Source organism: Eschrichtius robustus, chromosome 12 (genome assembly GCF_028021215.1).
Source record: "Eschrichtius robustus isolate mEscRob2 chromosome 12, mEscRob2.pri, whole genome shotgun sequence".
Classification (NCBI taxonomy): Eukaryota; Metazoa; Chordata; class Mammalia; order Artiodactyla; family Eschrichtiidae; genus Eschrichtius; species Eschrichtius robustus.
The window spans coordinates 52,423,477-52,441,910 of NC_090835.1; the positions used below are offsets into that span (position 1 = coordinate 52,423,477).

The following is an 18,434-nucleotide window of genomic DNA, read 5'->3' on the forward strand; positions in this document are numbered from 1 at the left end:
TATAGTTTCTAGTACGCTGCCATATTTCTCAGACTTGTCTTTTATCTCCCTGAATATAATGAATAGGTTTTTTTTTTTTAATAATACTTATACTTTTTTTTTTTAAGTTTATTTATTATTTATGGCTGTGTTGGGTCTTCGTTTCTGTGCGAGGGCTTTCTGTAGTTGCGGCAAGTGGGGGCCACTCTTCATTGCGGTGCGCGGGCCTCTCATTATCGCGGCCTCTCTTGTTGCGGAGCACAGGCTCCAGATGCGCAGGCTCAGTAACTGTGGCTCACGGGCTTAGCTGCTCCGCGGCATATGGGATCTTCCTGGACCAGGGCTCGAACCCGTGTCCCCTGCATTGGCAGGCAGATTCTCAACCACTGTGCCACCAGGGAAGCCCGGGGGCCACTCTTCATCGCGGTGCGTGGGCCTCTCACTATCGCGGCCTCTCTTGTTGCAGAGCACAGGCTCCAGACGCGCAGGCTCAGTAGTTGTGGCTCACGGGCCTAGTCGCTCTGTGGCATGTGAGGTCTTCCCAGACCAGGGCTCGAACCCGTGTCCCCTGCATTAGCAGGCAGATTCTCAACCACTGCGCCACCAGGGAAGCCCATGAATAGGTTTTTTAAAGTCTGAATCTGATAGCTCCAATATCTGGTTTCTCTGGGGGTCTCTTATCATCTGTTGTTTCTGCTGGTTTTCATTGTTTTTTTTTCCTTTTTGTTTCTCATGTGCCTGTTTTAATTGTAGATCAGATATCTACTTGCAAAATTGTTTGTAGAGTAACTTGTTCCCCAGAATGAAGTATTCTTCCTCCAGAGAACATATATTTATTTCTGGTAGGCATATGCTCGCCCAAGTGACATGAGTTCACTTTAAACCAAATTCATGACTGAGATTATTCAAAGCGGAGTTGCAATTTCTGCAAGAACCAGCCTTTTTTTTTGTATAACCTTATCACTAATGTGAAGCATCGAGGTCCCAACACAAAGCAAAGAAACACCCCTTCATGGTTGCAGTGTGTCATTTTCCAGTTTCTTTAGCCTGACAAGGCTATGAAAACAACAATTCAGTTTCTCATCCTCTCAGAAGCCCCTCTAAAATGAGTAAATAATCCCCCAGGGGGGAAAAGGTCTTAATCTCTCAGATACCCCTGAGCACCTGCCCTTCCATAGATCAGAGTCTAACAATTATTCACTATCTTATTGGGTGCTTAATGCCTTTAAGTACATGTTATCAAATTTTGCACAGGTTTTTAAATGTCCCTTATCCTCAAGAAGAAACTAATCTATTTCACCATGACCAGAAGAGAAAATTCCTTTAAACCTTTTCTACTCACTAGATGTAGAGATTTAGATTTAGATTTAGATTTAGATAGTATAGACATAAATAGAGAGAACTACGTAGATATGCTATAGATATAAAGATACAATATAGTATTGTCTCGAGTGTATTTTAATTGTTTACAAGAATAGTATAATGTATACTCAGTAACTTTGTTTTCTCAACAGTACGTTGAGACTTCTATATTAATAGTACATATAGATCTGCCTCATTCTTTTCTGAATAGTATCCACTGAACTCATAACAGTGGATATCTCTGGTAGGGCGAGGGTTTGTCTTTCACAGAGTTGGCCGTCAAAGGATACTTTGGCTTTTATATAATGTTTTGATTTTTCATAAGTGAATGAACTTATTTTGACTCGTGTAATTTTAAATTTCAAGAATTATTAGAGTTATACTGATGAAAAGGACATTTTGGAGTAAGAACAGAAGACCTCTGGATAAGCGAGTATCATTTTGCCAGACAACTTTTTTGGCATTTAGGGATTATTTTTAACATACTGTGTGGATAGTAGCTTTTCCTCTGCAGTATTTCAAAAGATCCTACTACTCCTCCATTTTTTTCCCTAATAATTTGGTCAATATCACCACCTAATCAATCCATACAATGCCCTCTATTCACATAACAGAACCTTTTCCCTTGAATACTGAGTCATTCTTTCCATCTTTTTCCCTTTTTTGCTTCTGCAGGCACACATTGTGCATTTTTGTTGAATCTGGAGAAGCTGAAGTTAAGATTTTTTCATCGGAAGGAAGATAAAGTTCCTTAAAAACCAAGTCCAAATAGCTACAGAGCAATCCTTTTATTTGTTCATTTACTCTTACACAGACTATTTGGCAGGGCCCTCTTAAAAGTCAGTAGACAGGAAAATATGCTGACAAAAAACAGTGGGATTCTAATTATTCTCCCAAGGCTATTCCTACTTTTTAAAAATAAATTAAAGCAAGCTTGACCACCTTTTTTATGGATGACATAAAAAGTAAACACGCACTAAGACAGCAGATGGCATGCCTAGCAACACAAGATGCAGATAATGCAAGTCTTCCCAGAGCAGGGATGCCCTTCTGGCATTAATTCACTTGTCTGGTGGGTCCCTCAGCGGCGGTATGCCTATATCGTATCTCCCATGTGCTCTGGCTGCCCTCTCTTGATCACAACCCAGCATCATCCCTAGATTTCAGCTGTCAACCTCCTCCAACTTGAATTTTCCTTGAGACTGCTTCTCAACTTCTTGTTTCCCCATCACTTGTTTGTTGAATGAATGAGAGCTAAGCAATTTGCCCACGTTCACAGTACTACCAAGTGGCAGAACCCACTTGTTTTTCTGTTCACCACCCTGCTACCCACTGTAGGGAATGGAGGAGAAAGACAAAATATAACTCTCCCCTTTTCCCCACTACCTATCTGGGTCCAAGTCAATTCTAGTTAAGTGCCTGGAAAATTGTCCTGTGTACATTCCTACTGTTATTTGTAGATGACTTAACCTAACTGCTGTTGATTTGCTAACTGTGCAGTGAGTGGTTTTAGCTTCCAGTACATAATATTAAAAAGAGAAAATATTTGCACACAGCTTGATATATATCTTCAGACAGTAAACTGAGGCTCCAAATGAATAAAAGATATATATTTAAAGCATATGAGTTGGCATGTTGAACAAAGGTGATACATGGATTGTGATCAAAGCACAAGTTTGTTTTTACCTTCCACTGTTCCTTTGAACATTATTTCATGGGGATAATTATCCCTGTCCCCAGACTCCTAGTGGGTCCATGGATTCTCTTCCCACTTCAAGGTAATGGTCCCACTACCACTTAAATTTGCAAACACAGTTTTGTTTCAGAAATTGGCACTAGACACTTAGCAATCAAAATGCACAAATTTGCTTGGCATTAAGTCTTCTCCCCTCCACCTGTTTGAGCTCCCGTGTCCCTTGTGGATACATTTCTATTTTGGGACCCTTTATAGCTCTTTTCACAGCCCTTGGGCAGCTTACATAAACCTCTTTCCTCTTCCTGCTGGAGTCTCTTGTCCTTTCCAGAGAGCCTTGTGTGGCAGGACCAAGACAACCCCATCCAAGCCTCTTTCCAGCAGGGCCCGCATTTGGTCCCATGCTCTGGCAAATTTGGAGTGTGAGGTAGAGACTCCAGCTTGGCCAACAGAAGGCATTCTAAACACAGAAAACAGCCATGCGTGAGGAAAGGGGCCACTGGAGCCAAAGAGAATGATGGAAGTCTCCTTAGAAGCCATCTCTTCATTGCTGGGCTTTACAGAATGAGAAATGGAGGGCAAAGGAATGATTAGTCCAATAGGCTGATGACAGACTAAGAGAAGAAGCCAAGCATCTCGGGCCCTTCTATCATACTACTCCTCAAAGTAAATTTTTAAATGTCTGTCTTTGCTATACTTCAGTAAAAAGCAAAATCAACATATGGGCTAAGATGAGGGATATTTAACATGTCACATCATTGCGTTGGGTTTTTCTGCCTTCTCACCATGTCCCATGTACATGATGACCACTCTTCTGGAAATGAAGTTTTGGGTACATTGCCTGACAAGTACAGGTATACCAATGGGCACAACAGGACTGTCTACTATTAATACATGGGCTACCTGAGCAAGATCTAGGATGAATAGTCCCCGGAATAGCAGTCATCTTGTTTAAGGGCTGAGAGTTCCACAGGGAATTCAGCAGAGATGGTCAGTTTGCCCTGCTTTCCCAAAGCAAAGGACGGAGTTCAGTGGTTACTCTGTGAGGTCTAAAGAAGTGAGGATCTTAAGGTTAGACATGATAGAAGACTGCAGTATACTTATCCCAAAAGCTGCGAGGTGTGGCCAAAAAAAACAAAAACAAAAAGAAAACAAAGTAATTCCAATCTCAAAAACCCGGTATGTTAGGTAGCACTTTCATCTGTATTTTATAGGTAAAGAAACCGAGGCCCAGAGATGTAAAGTGATGTATTCATAGGGTTATTAGTTGCAAAAGTAAGACTTAAACTCAGACTCCTTTCCAGAGTTGTCCCTCTCTGTGGCATTTGCATCTCAACAAGGACCAAAGACTTCAGTGAATGATGCAGAATTCAAATCAGGGATTGCAGGAGATATCTGGGAGACTGGAGCCCTGGGGCCCTCGCAGGGTCCCTGAAAAGCCAGCACAGAAGGAAGCTGTGCATAACACCCACCTGGAAATCAGTCTTGTCCTGAGGGGTAGCACTGCAGCGCCACTCCTTGGCTGCCCTGAACTGCCTCCCTACCAAATCCAAAGCCTGTCTTCCTTCAGAACCAGGTCTTCTGAACTGCTTTCTGAGGTCTCATTCCTACTCTTCAATAGATTAGGTGCAAAGACTCTGAGTAAACAAAATAAAATTTCCCTACCATTGGCAGCCCACTGCTAACTGCTACACGCTGGATGGTTTTCTTTTAGTTAATAATTCAATTGCCGAAAAGAGGGGGGTACTTGGTAGAGACTTGGCTCCAGCTGCAAATCAAGTTCAGAACCCAGAGGAACTTGAAAGAACTCCCAGAGCCCACAGTGGCTTTTCAGTGTAGGCTGTGTTTACTCAGGACCCAGCCCACAACTTCCGTAGCCCTGAAGGCAGCCTGCGTGTAAATGCTACATTATGCAGTGATTTTTCGGTTATGTGGCTTCAGACTGGAGGCAAATGATTTGTGAGACTGCTTTGGATCCATCAAGTGTGAAATCTACATTGGCTGGCATATATTGCTTTTGAGGCGCATTTATTCATCCTTCTGCTCATCGAAGCTTAATTAAATGCCCCCTATATGCTAGGCACTGTACTAGCTACCAAAGATAGAACATAAATGGACATGGTTGCCCTAAAAAGATGTTAAGAAGAGATCCATGCAATCCCTTGGCAAGTTCCTTATTTTACTGAGACCATCTCCATGGCCCTTGACATTCTCTCTACTTGGGGTCCTTGGATGAGTTAACCCCACAGGTCTGGTGTATGATGAACTCATCAAACAGAGGTTGGGAACCTACCATGAACCAGGCACTTCTCAAGGCACCAGAGATAAAAACACAGAAAATACATGGTCTTTGTCCTCAAGGACATTCAGACAAGTGGGAAAGACAGATCTGTAGAACAATCGTTCCATTAAAGAGCCATGATTACCAAGGCAACTCCTCAGGGTACGCGGGGAGTACAAAGGAAGAGAATCGTCAGTGGAGAGACTGGACTAGTCACAAAAAAGACTTCTCAGAGGGAGATGATGCTAGTATTGAGTCAAGAAAGATGAGTAAGCATTCAGGTAGGTGGGCTGAGGGAAACAGAGTGCCCACAATACCATGGAAAGTATGCACTCATTCATTTATCAGACATTCACTGAGGACTTATTATGTGCCAGGCACTGGGATAGGGGCTGTGGTAGACGCTGGGATACAGAGATGGTGAGACACTGCCCCTGCCCTCTGGAAACTTATTCTTCGGAGAAAGGAAAGAACCCATAAATTTAATCACAACACAGTGACCTACACTGTATAGTCACAAGGTGTTCGAGAGGTTACTTATAGTTTCTTTCTCATACCCGGACATATAATGTAGCAAAAGCACTCAAACTACCTACTAAGTGCTCACTTTTCTCCCTGACCTGCTGACTGGTGGCCTCATGGATCTTACAGGCCACTGAAAAACTGCCTAGTAAACTGAGTGGCTGGCAGGGCTTTGAATACTTTTCCCACCAAGACCAGAGACCATAAGGAGTGAGCTGTCCCTAGCTCCTTGTGTCTGAGCACACTTGATTTATGTCACTGATCATTCTGCATACTGTCCTTGAAAGGGAGAAGTTGGTTACGTGGCATCAGAAAACGATCAGGGAAAATGAGATGGGTCACTGCTTATCATTCATGTTTAATCATGTTTTCAAGTGAGAATTGCACATGCATCTCACCCACTACTAGATGAAAACATGCAGAAGCTAGGAGTGCAAAATTGAGGACCACCATTCTGGCTTATGTTAATTCTAGTCTTAAAAACACTTCTTTAGAAAATGAAAAATCTGGGTCAGGTATGAAATTGGATGGGACCCTGGGACAACAGGTGTAAACAGGAGGTGTAAACCAGGATTTTTGGTCATTCAATGTTTCTTTCCTGTTTGCCAGAGCAAAAGCTGGAAAATATTATGGAATTATTGGAAAATATTAGTAGCTTATCTTCAAATTAATCAGGTGGTGATGCCAGTTGCAACTGCTCTTCCAGGTATATTGTCATTACTAGAATACATAAATACAGGCTTTGGCACCTGTTATGTTATTAACCCAGTAAATGGTTCATTTTTAATTCCTTCAGCCAGCAAGAATAGTAGCACATTTTCACTGTTTTATGTCAGGACTTTATCTAGAGAGAAACTGATAGCCACGTACTACCACCAAGGATAAGAAGATACAACGGTTGTACAGCAAAGGAAACCATAAACAAAACAAAAAGACAACCTACCGCCTAGGAGGAAATATTTGCGAATGATGCAACAAAGACTTAATTTCCAAAATGAACAAACAGCTCATCAACTCAACAACAAAAAACCCAATCGAAAAATGGGCAGAAGATTTAAATAGACATTTCTCCAAAGAAGATATACAGATGGCCAACAGGCACATGAAAAGATGCTCAACACTGCTAATTATTAGAGAAATGAGGTACCACCTCACACCAGTCAGAATGGCCATCGTTAAAAAAGTCTACAAATGACAAATGTTAGAGAGGGTGTGGAGAAAAGGGAACCCTCCTACACTGTTGGTGGGAATGTAAGTTGGTACAGCCACTATGGAAAACAGTATGGAGGTTCCTTAGAAAACTAAAAATAGAGTTGTCATATGATCCAGCAATCCCACTCCTGGGCATACACCTGGAGAAAACTATAATTCAAAAAAGATACATGCATCCCTACGTTCATAGCAGCACTATACACAATAGCCAAGACATGGAAACAACCTAAATGTCCATCGACAGATGAATGGATAAAGAAGATATGGTACGGACTTCCCTGGTGGTCCAGTGGTTAAGACTCTGTGCTTCCACTGCAAGGGGCGAGAGCATGATCCCTGATGGGGGAAGTTTCGCATGCTGTGCGGTGCGGCCCAAAAAAAAAAAGAACATGTGGTATATATATACAATGGAATACTACTCAGCCATAAAAAAGAATGAAATAATGCCATTTGCAGCAACATGGATGGCCTAGACATTATCATACTAAGTGAAGTAAGTCAGAAAGAGAAAGACAAATATCATATGGTATCACTTACAGGTGGAATCTAAAATATGACACTAATGAACTTATCTATGAAACAGACTCACAGACATAGAGAAAAGACTTGTGGCTGCTGGGGTGGGGGAGGGATGGAGTGGAGGCTGGGATTAGCAGATGGAAACTATTATATATAGAATGGATAGACAACAAGGTCCTATTGTATAGCACCAGGAACTACATTCAACATCCTGAGATAAACCATAATGGAAAAGAATATGAAAAAGAATGTATATATATGTATAACTGAATCCCTTTGCTATACACCAGAAACTAACACAACATTGTAAATCAACTATACTTCAATAAAATAAATTTTGCAAAAAGAAGATACAATGGTTTAGAGACCATTTACTATGTGGAAACTCATAAGGCTTACAGTTTTGAAAGCAGTCCATAGCAATAGGGAACTCTGCAGTATCCAGGCTGCAGAGCAAACTGTGTTGCCACTTTGGCCTCATGCCATAAAAGACACAATACTTTAAATGTAGGTAGGGATGCCTTATGAAGCATGGGCAAACCACATAGTAGAATGGTGATATAGACCCCTAGAGTTTTAGAGTATAATCATCTATTCTCCATTTGATAAGCAGTTCCTACCTCGCAATTGGGCCCTGGTAGAGACTGACTGCTTGACCATGTGAGTATGAGACCTTACCTGAATAGGGCATTTTGAACTAGACAGCGGAATTTCACTGTCAAATGGAAATGGTGTATACAAGAGTAGGCCTGGAAGGAACAAGTAAATTACATGAGCAGGTGGCTCAGATTCCAGGGCACTTGCTTCTACAGCTTTGCTACCTGTACCTCAACCCACATCTATGGACTCATGAGGAGTTCTACTTAACACGGGAGGGAAAAACTTGGGCCTGCTCTGTACTTGAGTGTCCATGGCATGGCACTAGCCATCTCCACTCTGGTATAGAACTAAAAAACTGTCATGACATAAAAGGAGAAACACTGTATGATTCCACTTATATGAGGTACCTAGAATAGTCAAATTCATAGAGACAGAAGGTTGAACAGCAGTTACCAGGAGCTGGAGGGAGGGAACGGAGGAATGGGAGTTAGTGTTTAATGGGTACAAAGTTTCCGTTGGGGATGATGAAAAAGTTCTGGAGATGGACAGGAGTGAAGGTTGCACAACAATGTGAATGTACTTAATGCCACAGAACCGTACACTTACACATGGTTAAAGTGGTAAGTTTTATGTTATGTATATTTTACCACAATGAAAAAACCAGGAGCAAAAGAAAATCTTCCCAACGTGTGGAACTTTGGTTTACATGAAAGGAGAGATGGCCTTATTCATGGATCTCTACTAATTTATGGATAATGCCTAAAATAGCTGGTCAGAGACAGCTAGTTCAACACTGAAAAACTGATAATAAGATGTCAGTATGGGGGTACTTCCCTGGCGGTCCAGTGGTTAAGACTCCGCGCTTCCACTGCAGGGGGTGCGGGTTCGATCCCTGGTCAGGGAACTAAGATCCCACATGCCTCCTCGCAGCCAAAAAAAAAAAAAGTCAGTCTGGACATCTTGGAATAAGCAGCCTGGCAATGTGTATGTAGCCTATGCCACCCCCCTAAGAGGAATTCAATGAAGAAGTTACCCCTAATAATCAGGTGGCACCTTGGAGGACTGGACCCATTCTCTGGCTGTCAGGTACCTCTGTCTCCAGCCGCATCTGCGCTTGTGTAATGGAACCATGTACGTAGGGGTCATGGTGGCAGAGATGGAGGCCATGCAGGAATGCAATAACACAAACTTCTCTTCTTCCTCAGAGTAGATCTGGTTACCACCACTGCTGAGCATCCAATGTGCCAATAGCAGAGGCCACCATGAGTCCCCACAAGACATCATTCCCTAGCTGGCCCCTCCTGTTATGTGGGGGGAAAGTTGTTTATATGGGATCCCTTTTTTTTCACAGGGGTCACAATTTTTTGTCCTCATTAGAATAGATCCTTATTCTAGATATGATTTTGCCTTCTTTGCCTGCCTTGCTTCTACCAGCATGATATCGTGGACTCATAGAATGCCTCATCTAGTGCCATGGAATCGCACATTACATCATTTATAACCAAGAATCTGATTTTGCAGCAAAGGCAGTATGGCAATGGCATCATGCCCATGAGTTTTACTCTATGCCCCATCACCCAGAAGCAGATGGCTTGATAGAAAGGTGAGGTCACAGGGTACTAGCTGAGCCAATACCCTGAGAGGTTAGGGCACTCGCCCAGGATACAGTATATGCCTTAAGCCAGCAGCCAATATATGGTGTCATTTCTCTTATAGACAGAATACACCATCTAAGAACCAACGAGTGGGGGCTTCCCTAGTGGCACAGTGGTTGAGAATCTGCCTGCTAATGCAGGGAACACGGGTTCGAGCCCTGGTCTGGGAAGATCCCACATGCCACGGAGCAACTAGGCCCGTGAGCCACAATTACTGAGCCTGCGCATCTGGAGCCTGTGCTCCGCAACAAGAGAGGCCGCGATAGTGAGAGGCCCGCGCACTGCGATGAAGAGCGGCCCCCGCTTGCCACAACTAGAGAAAGCCATCACACAGAAACGAAGACCGAACATAGCCAAAAATAAATAAATAAATAAGTAAATTAAAGTTTAAAAAAAAAAAAAAAAGAACCAACGAGTGGAAGTGGGAATGACTTTCCTTCTATTACATATAATAACCCACCTACCAAAGTTTTGCATGCCATCCCTACAACCTTTAGATTGGTGAATTGGAAGGCTTGGGTGGGCAAGGGAGACATACTTCCACCAGTAAACACACAGGCATCTGCCAGTAAACTGGACGCTAATATTGCTCTCCAACAGAAGAGAAGGTCACTCTACTGGCTGGTGATTGATCCTGATTACCAAGGGGAAAGTGGGTTGCTTCTACAAAATGCGGGTATGGATGACTATGTCTAGATCCCAGGAATCTGTCCAATAGCAACAGTCAATGAGAAACCATGGCAAACTAAGAAAGATAGGTCCTCAGAAGGAATGAAGGTTTGGATCCCTCCCACCTGTTAAAAAAAGTCATGTCGGCCAAGATGCTCTGAGGGTGGAAGGGAAATATTGCAATGATTATCAAATAATACCTCTTGGCCAGTTACGGGAGCGAGGACTGTGGTATCTACATTTTATGATAAGGGTTTACTTTTCGCCGTTTCTCTTTATGTGAAACAGCACTTATGTGAAAATAACCAGTGATGGTGGTTAATGTTACTGTTTAGCTCCAAGTGAGACTTTGAATTGACATATTCCCAGATCATACAGAAACTGATAGAACTCTGTGCTTCCCCTGTTTTGTTCCAAATTATGTTCATCCCAATGAAAGAAGAGAATAAATGGACTGTGCTGGTTGTTTTCCAACTGCCTCTCCAAATCCACTCTCTACCCCTGCCTGACTCTGCGCCCTGGGAGAATGACCTCTGAGGACTGTGGCACCTGTGCTCCTTTGCCGCCCAGCTGTCAAATGGTTCAGCCACCAGGAGGCATCAGGAGGAATCTAAAGGGTAGAAGGAGAGAGAGGTTGGGGTATTTCCTCCTCACTCCCTCCCTACCAGACCACTGGCAGCAATTGTGTTCCTCTACCTGTGGTTAACCTCTCCTTTCAGGCAGCCCCTTTCATGACCATGCTCCTGCTGGACTTTGATAACACGTCCAACTCCCCTCATACCTTCAGGCCTCACGGTGGTAACCCTTCCTGCTGTTGACAGTCCCAAGGGCTTTACCATCCCTTATTGGTTCTCTCAACCCTGCCTATATTTCTGTCTGTGGTCCTTTCATTAAACTCTTTTCTGTTAAACTTATTTATTCTTCAGGGCAAGAACTGAACTCATTACTCTTGAAATATTTGTTATTAAGGTATAAATAGCATGCAACAAAATGCACAGATTTTAAGTGTACAGTTTAGTGAGGTTTGAGAAGTGTATACACTTGGGTGACTGCCATCCTCATCAAGATACAGAATGTTCCCATTACATCAGAAGTGTGTTCCCACCTCCTCAAAGGCAACCATGGTATTGTTTTCACCACAGATTAGTTCTGCCCCTTTGTGAACTTCATATAAAAATGGAATCATACAGGGACTTCCCTGGCGCTTCCACTGCAGGGGGAGCGGGTTCTATCCCTGGTCAGGGTGTGGCCAAAAAAAAAAAGAGAGAAAAAGGAAATCATACAGTATGAACTCTTTTCCTAAAGCTTCTTTCACTCATCATATTTTTGAGATTCATCCACGTTATTGAGTGCATCAGTATTTCCTTCCTCTTATTGATGAAGAGTATTCTACTGCATAAACATGACATCATTTGTTTTTCTGTTCGTTGGTTGATGACATTTGGGTTGCTTCCAGTTTTTAATTATTGTGAATAAAGCTGCTATGAAATTTGGGTATAAATCTTTTTGTGCACATATGTTTTCATTTCTTTTGGATATACACCCAGGAGTGGAATTCTGTGTCTTTGAGGAGGTGTATTTTAACTTTATATGAAACAGCCAAACAGTTCTCTAAAGCAGTTGTACCAAATAAACCTTTAGAGCATGCTATCTCCCCAAATTAGGACAGGGCAGGACAGGTCTGAATAAAGACAAACTTTAAAATTTCATTAGGATTCGGTAGTAATATCCAATTGACTATTCTAAAAGCGATAGTAGGCACACCTCCTGAAGGAATCAATGCGCAGTTCCTGCAGGTGCCTTCTGCCCCCTCCCCTTCATTCTCAGCAATAATCAGGCTTTCAAAGGTCCCCTCCAGCCCAGACATGTGAATTCTCACTCCTCAGGTTACCAGCTAGCTGTTGCAAGATGAATAGTTAAGTAAATTAATTTACACTCACATGTGAATGATTGTCAGGCCTTTTAGGGAAGGGGAGTCTCGCTATTCCGTGCGTTTCACTCCTCAGAGTGAGGTTGGCAAGTTAGAGCTTTCTTTTTCGTAAAAATGTTCTTCCTCTACAGAAGGACGCCAGCTGCAAAGTCAAGAGGCAGAGTACAGAGTTAGGCATCAGTTTTTTCACGGTCCTCCCGGGGCGGGGGTGTGTGGGGTGGGTTGGCCTCTCAGACTGCGTCACCCTTTCGCAAAGGGTCCCCAGGCAGGCGGGGGTTCCCTGCAGCGGGCTCTCCGCTCTCCCCGCGCCCTTCCCCACTGCCCCGGAGGCGCCCAGGGAGCTCGCCGTTCGTTCGGCGCAGCCTCTTTTGGCACCGAGGCCTCCAGGTGCCCAGCACGAAGGCGGAGCCCGGCTACAGCCGCCTCCCCGGCGCCGAGTACTGGACCCCCTGGGAGTTCGGGGCCCCAGCGCTGCGGATCTGGCAACCGAAGCCTCCCTGGCTCCCCGCACTCCTCCCTGTCTGCGCGCCGGGCGCGAAGCCTGCGACGCGCGAACAGAGCACAGCACGCGGAGCCGAGCGGCGTGCGCGGCGCAGTGGCGCGGACACCCCCGATTGCCGCGCAGCCAGAGCCCGCGCTCCAGCTACCCGCCCACGGACGCCCGGACCATGGCTGCCAAGGGACCCGGCTCCCGCACCCGGCTCTGGGCGGCGGCGCTGCTCCTGCTCGGCCTGCCGGGGCTCTCCGTGCGGGCGGAGGGTGAGTGTCCGGGGACTGCCCGCGAGGCGGCGGGCCGGGGTGGCGCGTGGGTTCTCGATGGGGAAAGTGAGGCTCGCCGGGGTTGTCCCGTCAGACGAGCCCGGAACACGACCAGCCTGGGAGGAAACAAGGAGCGCAGCTGTCCTGCGACCCCGCCTCCCTCTTGCAGCTCACCGAGTCCCCGCGCGCCCAAACGCCCCCACAGGGCGCCTGAACCACTCCTTAATGCACAAGAGAAAGCCTGTGCTTTGGTCCTGCAGGCCCGCCTCTAGCTTTCCAAGATCTCCTTGAAAGGTCTTTCAAATGAAATCACGTCTAGGGTGCCCTGGAACCTCCTCTGCAGAGACATAATTTCCCACGTCTATTAAATGTGCTCCGAATGGCAAGGCCAGTGATTAGAAGACTCCTTTGGCGTTTTGGCTTGGTCCGGGAAGATCTGAAAGATGAGTGGAAATCAGCTAGGCAAAAGAGAGAGGAGAGGGTCTTGGGGAGAGGAAACAGCACATGCAAAGGTCCTGTGAGTCGCAGGGGAAATGGGATAAATGATAGAGTGGCTGGAGCGGAAAGTTCAAGGTGAGGCTCTCCTTCCACAAGAAGCTAGAGAGGGCTTCCCTGGTGGCGCAGTGGTTAAGAATCAGCCTGCCAATGCAGGGGACACGGGTTTGAGCCCCAGTCCAGGAAGATCCCACATGTCGCGGAGCAACGAAGCCCGTATACCACAGCTATTGAGCCTGCGTTCTAGAGCCCGCAGGCCACAACTACTGAGCCCACGTGCCACAACTACTGAAGCCCGTGTGCCTAGAGCCCAGTGCTCTGTGACAAAGAGAAGCCACCGCAATGAGAAGCCTGCGCACCACAACGAAGAGTAGCCCGGTAGCCCCCGCTCACAGCAACTAGAGAAAGCTCACGCACAGCAACGAAGACCCAACACAGCCAAATATAAATAAATGAAATAAATACATTTAAAATAAAATAAAAATAAAAAACATTTTAGAAAAGCTAGAGGAAATAGGTAAGGACCAGATTTTTGTGGGTTCTGAGAACTGACCCATCTTTTTGTTTGTTTTTTCAACCTGAATTCAGCTTTCAATACTTCCCTAAACTTAGCAGGATCACAGCCTTAGATCAGTTCAGTTTCAAAAAGCTAATTCAGTTGTGTTTTGATTTTGGAACAAAACCCCGTTGACTCGGTGCAGAAGGATCTAAAAGAAAAGAAGCTAGCATGTTCTCACATCCATGAAGGGTTACTAGTATATCCAAGCTTGGGACAAATTAGATTGATGAAGGAGAAAAACCCTCAGCTAATTTAGGATGCTTTTTATATTTTAAAATGTCAACGCTATTTAGCAAACAATATTGTGTGCAGAGAGAACATTTGACAAAAAGAAGCATGGTGGTTAGGGAAAGGAGAAAGCAAGGGAAAAAACTCCAGATAGTATCTTAGAATTTTGGGTTCTCTTTGTCCTAAGTGCCAGCTTGTAGAACTCTTTGCTCCTAATTAAGGATGACTGTCTTATTTCTCCATATGCTCAGAGAGAGTGTTAGAGGGGGAAACACTGTTAACTTTAAAGGCTCCTAGTCATCACTGTTAATTTTTGAGATAAAATTCATGTAAAATTTACCATTTTAAAATGCACGATCCAAGTGTTTTTAGTACAGTCATCAAACATCACCACTCTCTCATTTCTGAAAATTTTCATCACCCAAAAAGAAATCCCATACCTATTAGCAGCCAATCCACTGTTAATTCTTTTTTTTTTTTTAATTTTTATTCATTTATTTATTTTTTTGTTGCATTGGGTCTTCATTGCTGCGCGAGGGCTTTCTCTAGTTGAGGCTAGCGGGGGCTACTTCATCGTTGAGGTGCACAGGCTTCTCATTGCAGTGGCTTCTCTTTATCGCGGAGCACTGGGCTCTAGGCGTGCGGGCTTCAGTACTTGTGGCACTCAGGCTCAGTAGTTGTGGCTCGTTGTGGCTCGCAAGCTCTAGAGCGCGGGCTCAGTAGTTGTGGCTCACGGGCTTAGTTACTCCGTGGCATGTGGGATCTTCCCGGACCAGGGCTCGAACCCGTGTCCCCTACATTGGCAGGCAGATTCTTAACCACTGCACCACCAGGGAAGTCCCTGTTAATTCTTTACTGTAGTACTTTTTGGCCTGACATTGAGTCATGAAAATTAAGCTGATTTTAAAGAATGCAAGTAGAATAAATTGGAGCTAGTATTAACCTTTGAACAATGTATACTGTTGTACCAATTTTAATTCCTTTTACAGAAATATCTCTGCAACCCATGAGGCTTTAGAGTTTCACCCGATTATAACTGCTTAAGTGGAATGCCAGATGGATATGGATAAATATTTTGTGCCTATCTGGCTTGATGTGGGTCATAGAAAATTTAAGACAGAAATATCATTGGATAAGGAGAAAGTAACAACAGCACCAGGCATATTTTCTTGTTAACACTTGCCAGAAATGCCTCCGTTTCTCCCTTCTTTTTTCCTTCTCCCTTCTTCCGCAATGGAGAACTATAGGTAAATTTGCTTTCAAGAAACTCCATTTGCTGAGCTCCAACTTTTATAATAGAGCCACTGAAGAATTAGAACCTATTTATGAAAGGATTCTTTTCTTTACTAAATATATGCTTAACTACTGCCACTTTTCACATTTAGGTATTTATGTTCTACAGTGATGGAAGGAGGAAGAAGAAATGTGCAGCTAAACTGATGTGTTAAGACATTTGAAGAGAGAGAATTTGGAGTTATTAAAAATTCCATAGACTTATTCAAAAATAAGTCAAACTCAAATGAAAAACATTTACTTTTACATTGGACTAATTAGATGTGTATCTTATACACAAAAGAGACCTGCTACTGTAATTTTAAAACACTTTTGAAACAGAAAAATCTTCACATTAACTGAATGCAAATTAACTGTATCTGGGTAAAGACTGCAGGAAAAGATTCATTAATTCAACAGATAATTTGAGTGTCTACCATATGCCAGGTACTGTCCTTGCTGTTGAGGATAGAACGGTGAGGAGAAACAGGTCCTTGCTATCAGGGAGCTTAAAATCCAATGGGGGAGAGAGTCATTAAGCAAATAGTTATATGAATGAAATATGAACTTGCGATTTTGATAAGTGATAAGATTAAAGGACGGAGGTATTATGAGGGCATATATTAGGAGATTTTTGACTTGGCGTAGAAGGATCTGAAAGATAAGTAAGAATTAACTAAGCAAAGGGGGGAAGAAAGAGGATCTGGATAGAGAATAACATGTACAGAGAAACTATGAGTGGCAGAGAAATTGGGACATGTGTTAAGAAACAGAGTGGCTGGAGCCCAGAGTCCAAGGTAGAAGTAGTCTGAGATGATGCTGGGGAAATTGATATGGGGCCAAGTTTTGTTTTAATCCAAAAAAGAGAGACTGATCAGGTTTGCATTTTGAGAAGCTCACCCTGAGAGTAGGAAGAATGGATGGCACCAGGGCAAGACTGGATGTGGAGAGACCATGTAGGGTGCTATTTCCCTTGTCCAGGTGAGAGAGGGTGGGGGTGGAGAGGAGGATGGGGTGAATGGAAAGGGTCTGGACTGAAGAGAAAAATGTGAGTCATCCATGTCAAGATGGCCTTTGAAACCATGTGTGTAAATGGAATCCTAGGGAAAAGTTTTACAATGAGAAGAGATGACCTACTTAATTTCTCCAGAGATTTTTGTCACTTAAGTAAAAATGTTTTACTGCAACCTTGCTGAACTGTTCTAGTAGTTTTTTTAGTGGATTTCTTAGGATTTTCTATATGCAAGATCACGTCATTTGCAAATATAGTTTTACTTCTTTCCAATCTGGATGTCTTTTGTTTCATCTTCTTGCCTAATTGCCTTGGAGAGAACTGCCAGTACAATGTTGAATAGATGTGGCAAGAGCAGACATCCTTGACCTGAGGGGAAGGTATTCAGTCTTTCACCACCAAGTGTGATGTTAGCTATGGGATTTTTGTAGATGCTCTTTATCAGGTTGAAGATATTCCCCTCCCTTCTTAGTTTGTTGAATGTTTTTTTATCATGAAAGGGTACTTAATTTTGTCAAGTGCCTTTCTGCATCTATTGAGATGATCATGTAGTTTTTGTTCTTTATTCTATTGATAAGTTGTATTATATTAATTGATTTTGGGATATAAACCAACCTTGTATTCCTGGGATAGATCCCACTTGGTCATGGTATATAATATTTTTTTTATGCTGCTGGATTTAGTTTGCTAGTATTTTTGTTGAGGACTTTCGTGTCTATATTCATAAGAGATAATGGCCTGTAGTTTTCTTTTCTTGCGGTGTCTTTTGTCTGGTTTTGGCATTAGGGCAATGGTGGCCTCATAGAAAAAGCTGGGAGGTGTTATTCCCTCCTGTTCTATTTTTCAGATGAGTTTATAGAGAATTGATATCAAGTTCTTTTTATCTATTTGGTAGAATTCATCAGTGAAGCCATCTGAACGTGTACTTTTCTTTGTGGGTAATTTTAAATTACTAATTCAATCTCTTTACTTGTTAAAGATCTATTCAGATTTTCTATTTCTTCTTGAGTCAATTTCAGTAGTTTGTGTCTTTTTAGGAATTTTTCCATTTCATACGAGTTACCTAATTTTTGGCATACAGTTGTTTTGGTTTTTTGGGGGTTTTTTTTGGCCATGCCGTGCAGCATGTGGAATCCTAGTTCCCCAACCAGGGATGGAACCTGAGTCCCCTGCACGGGAAGCACAGAGTCCCAACCACTGGACCGCCAGGGAAGTCTGGCATATAGTTGCTTATAGTAGTCCTTTATTATCTTTGTATTTCCATAAGGTTGGAGTAATAACTGCCCTCTCATTCCTGTTTGAGTAATTCAAGTCTTCTTTCTTTTTTTTTCTTGGTCATTTTAGCTAAACGTTTGTCAATTTTGTTGACCTTTCCAAAAACCAACTCTTGGTTTAACTGATTTTCTTTATTGTTTTTCCTTTTTTTTTTTTTTTAAACATCTTTATTGAAGTATAATTGCCTTACAATGGTGTGTTAGCTTCTGCTTTATAACAAAGTGAATCAGTTATACATATACAATATGTTCCCATTTCTCTTCCCTCTTGCATCTCCCTCCCTCCCACCCTCCCCATCCCACCCCTCTAGGTGGTCACAAAGCACCGAGCTGATCTCCCTGTGCTATGCGGCTGCTTCCCACTAGTTATCTATTTTACATTTGGTAGTGTATATATGTCCATGACACTCTCT

The 18,434-nt window shown here is 43.2% G+C and overlaps 1 protein-coding gene across 1 annotated transcript in view; it reads left to right on the forward strand.

Moving 5' to 3' along the window:
* The first annotated feature begins 13,723 nt into the window (after window positions 1–13,723).
* SUSD5 (sushi domain containing 5) overlaps window positions 13,724–18,434 on the forward strand; it is a 43,433-nt gene continuing 38,722 nt past the window's right edge. Inside the window, exon 1 of the mRNA XM_068559173.1 lies at window positions 13,724–13,754. Within this exon, the coding sequence (XP_068415274.1) occupies window positions 13,724–13,754 (31 nt within the window). The remainder of the gene's footprint in view (window positions 13,755–18,434) is intronic.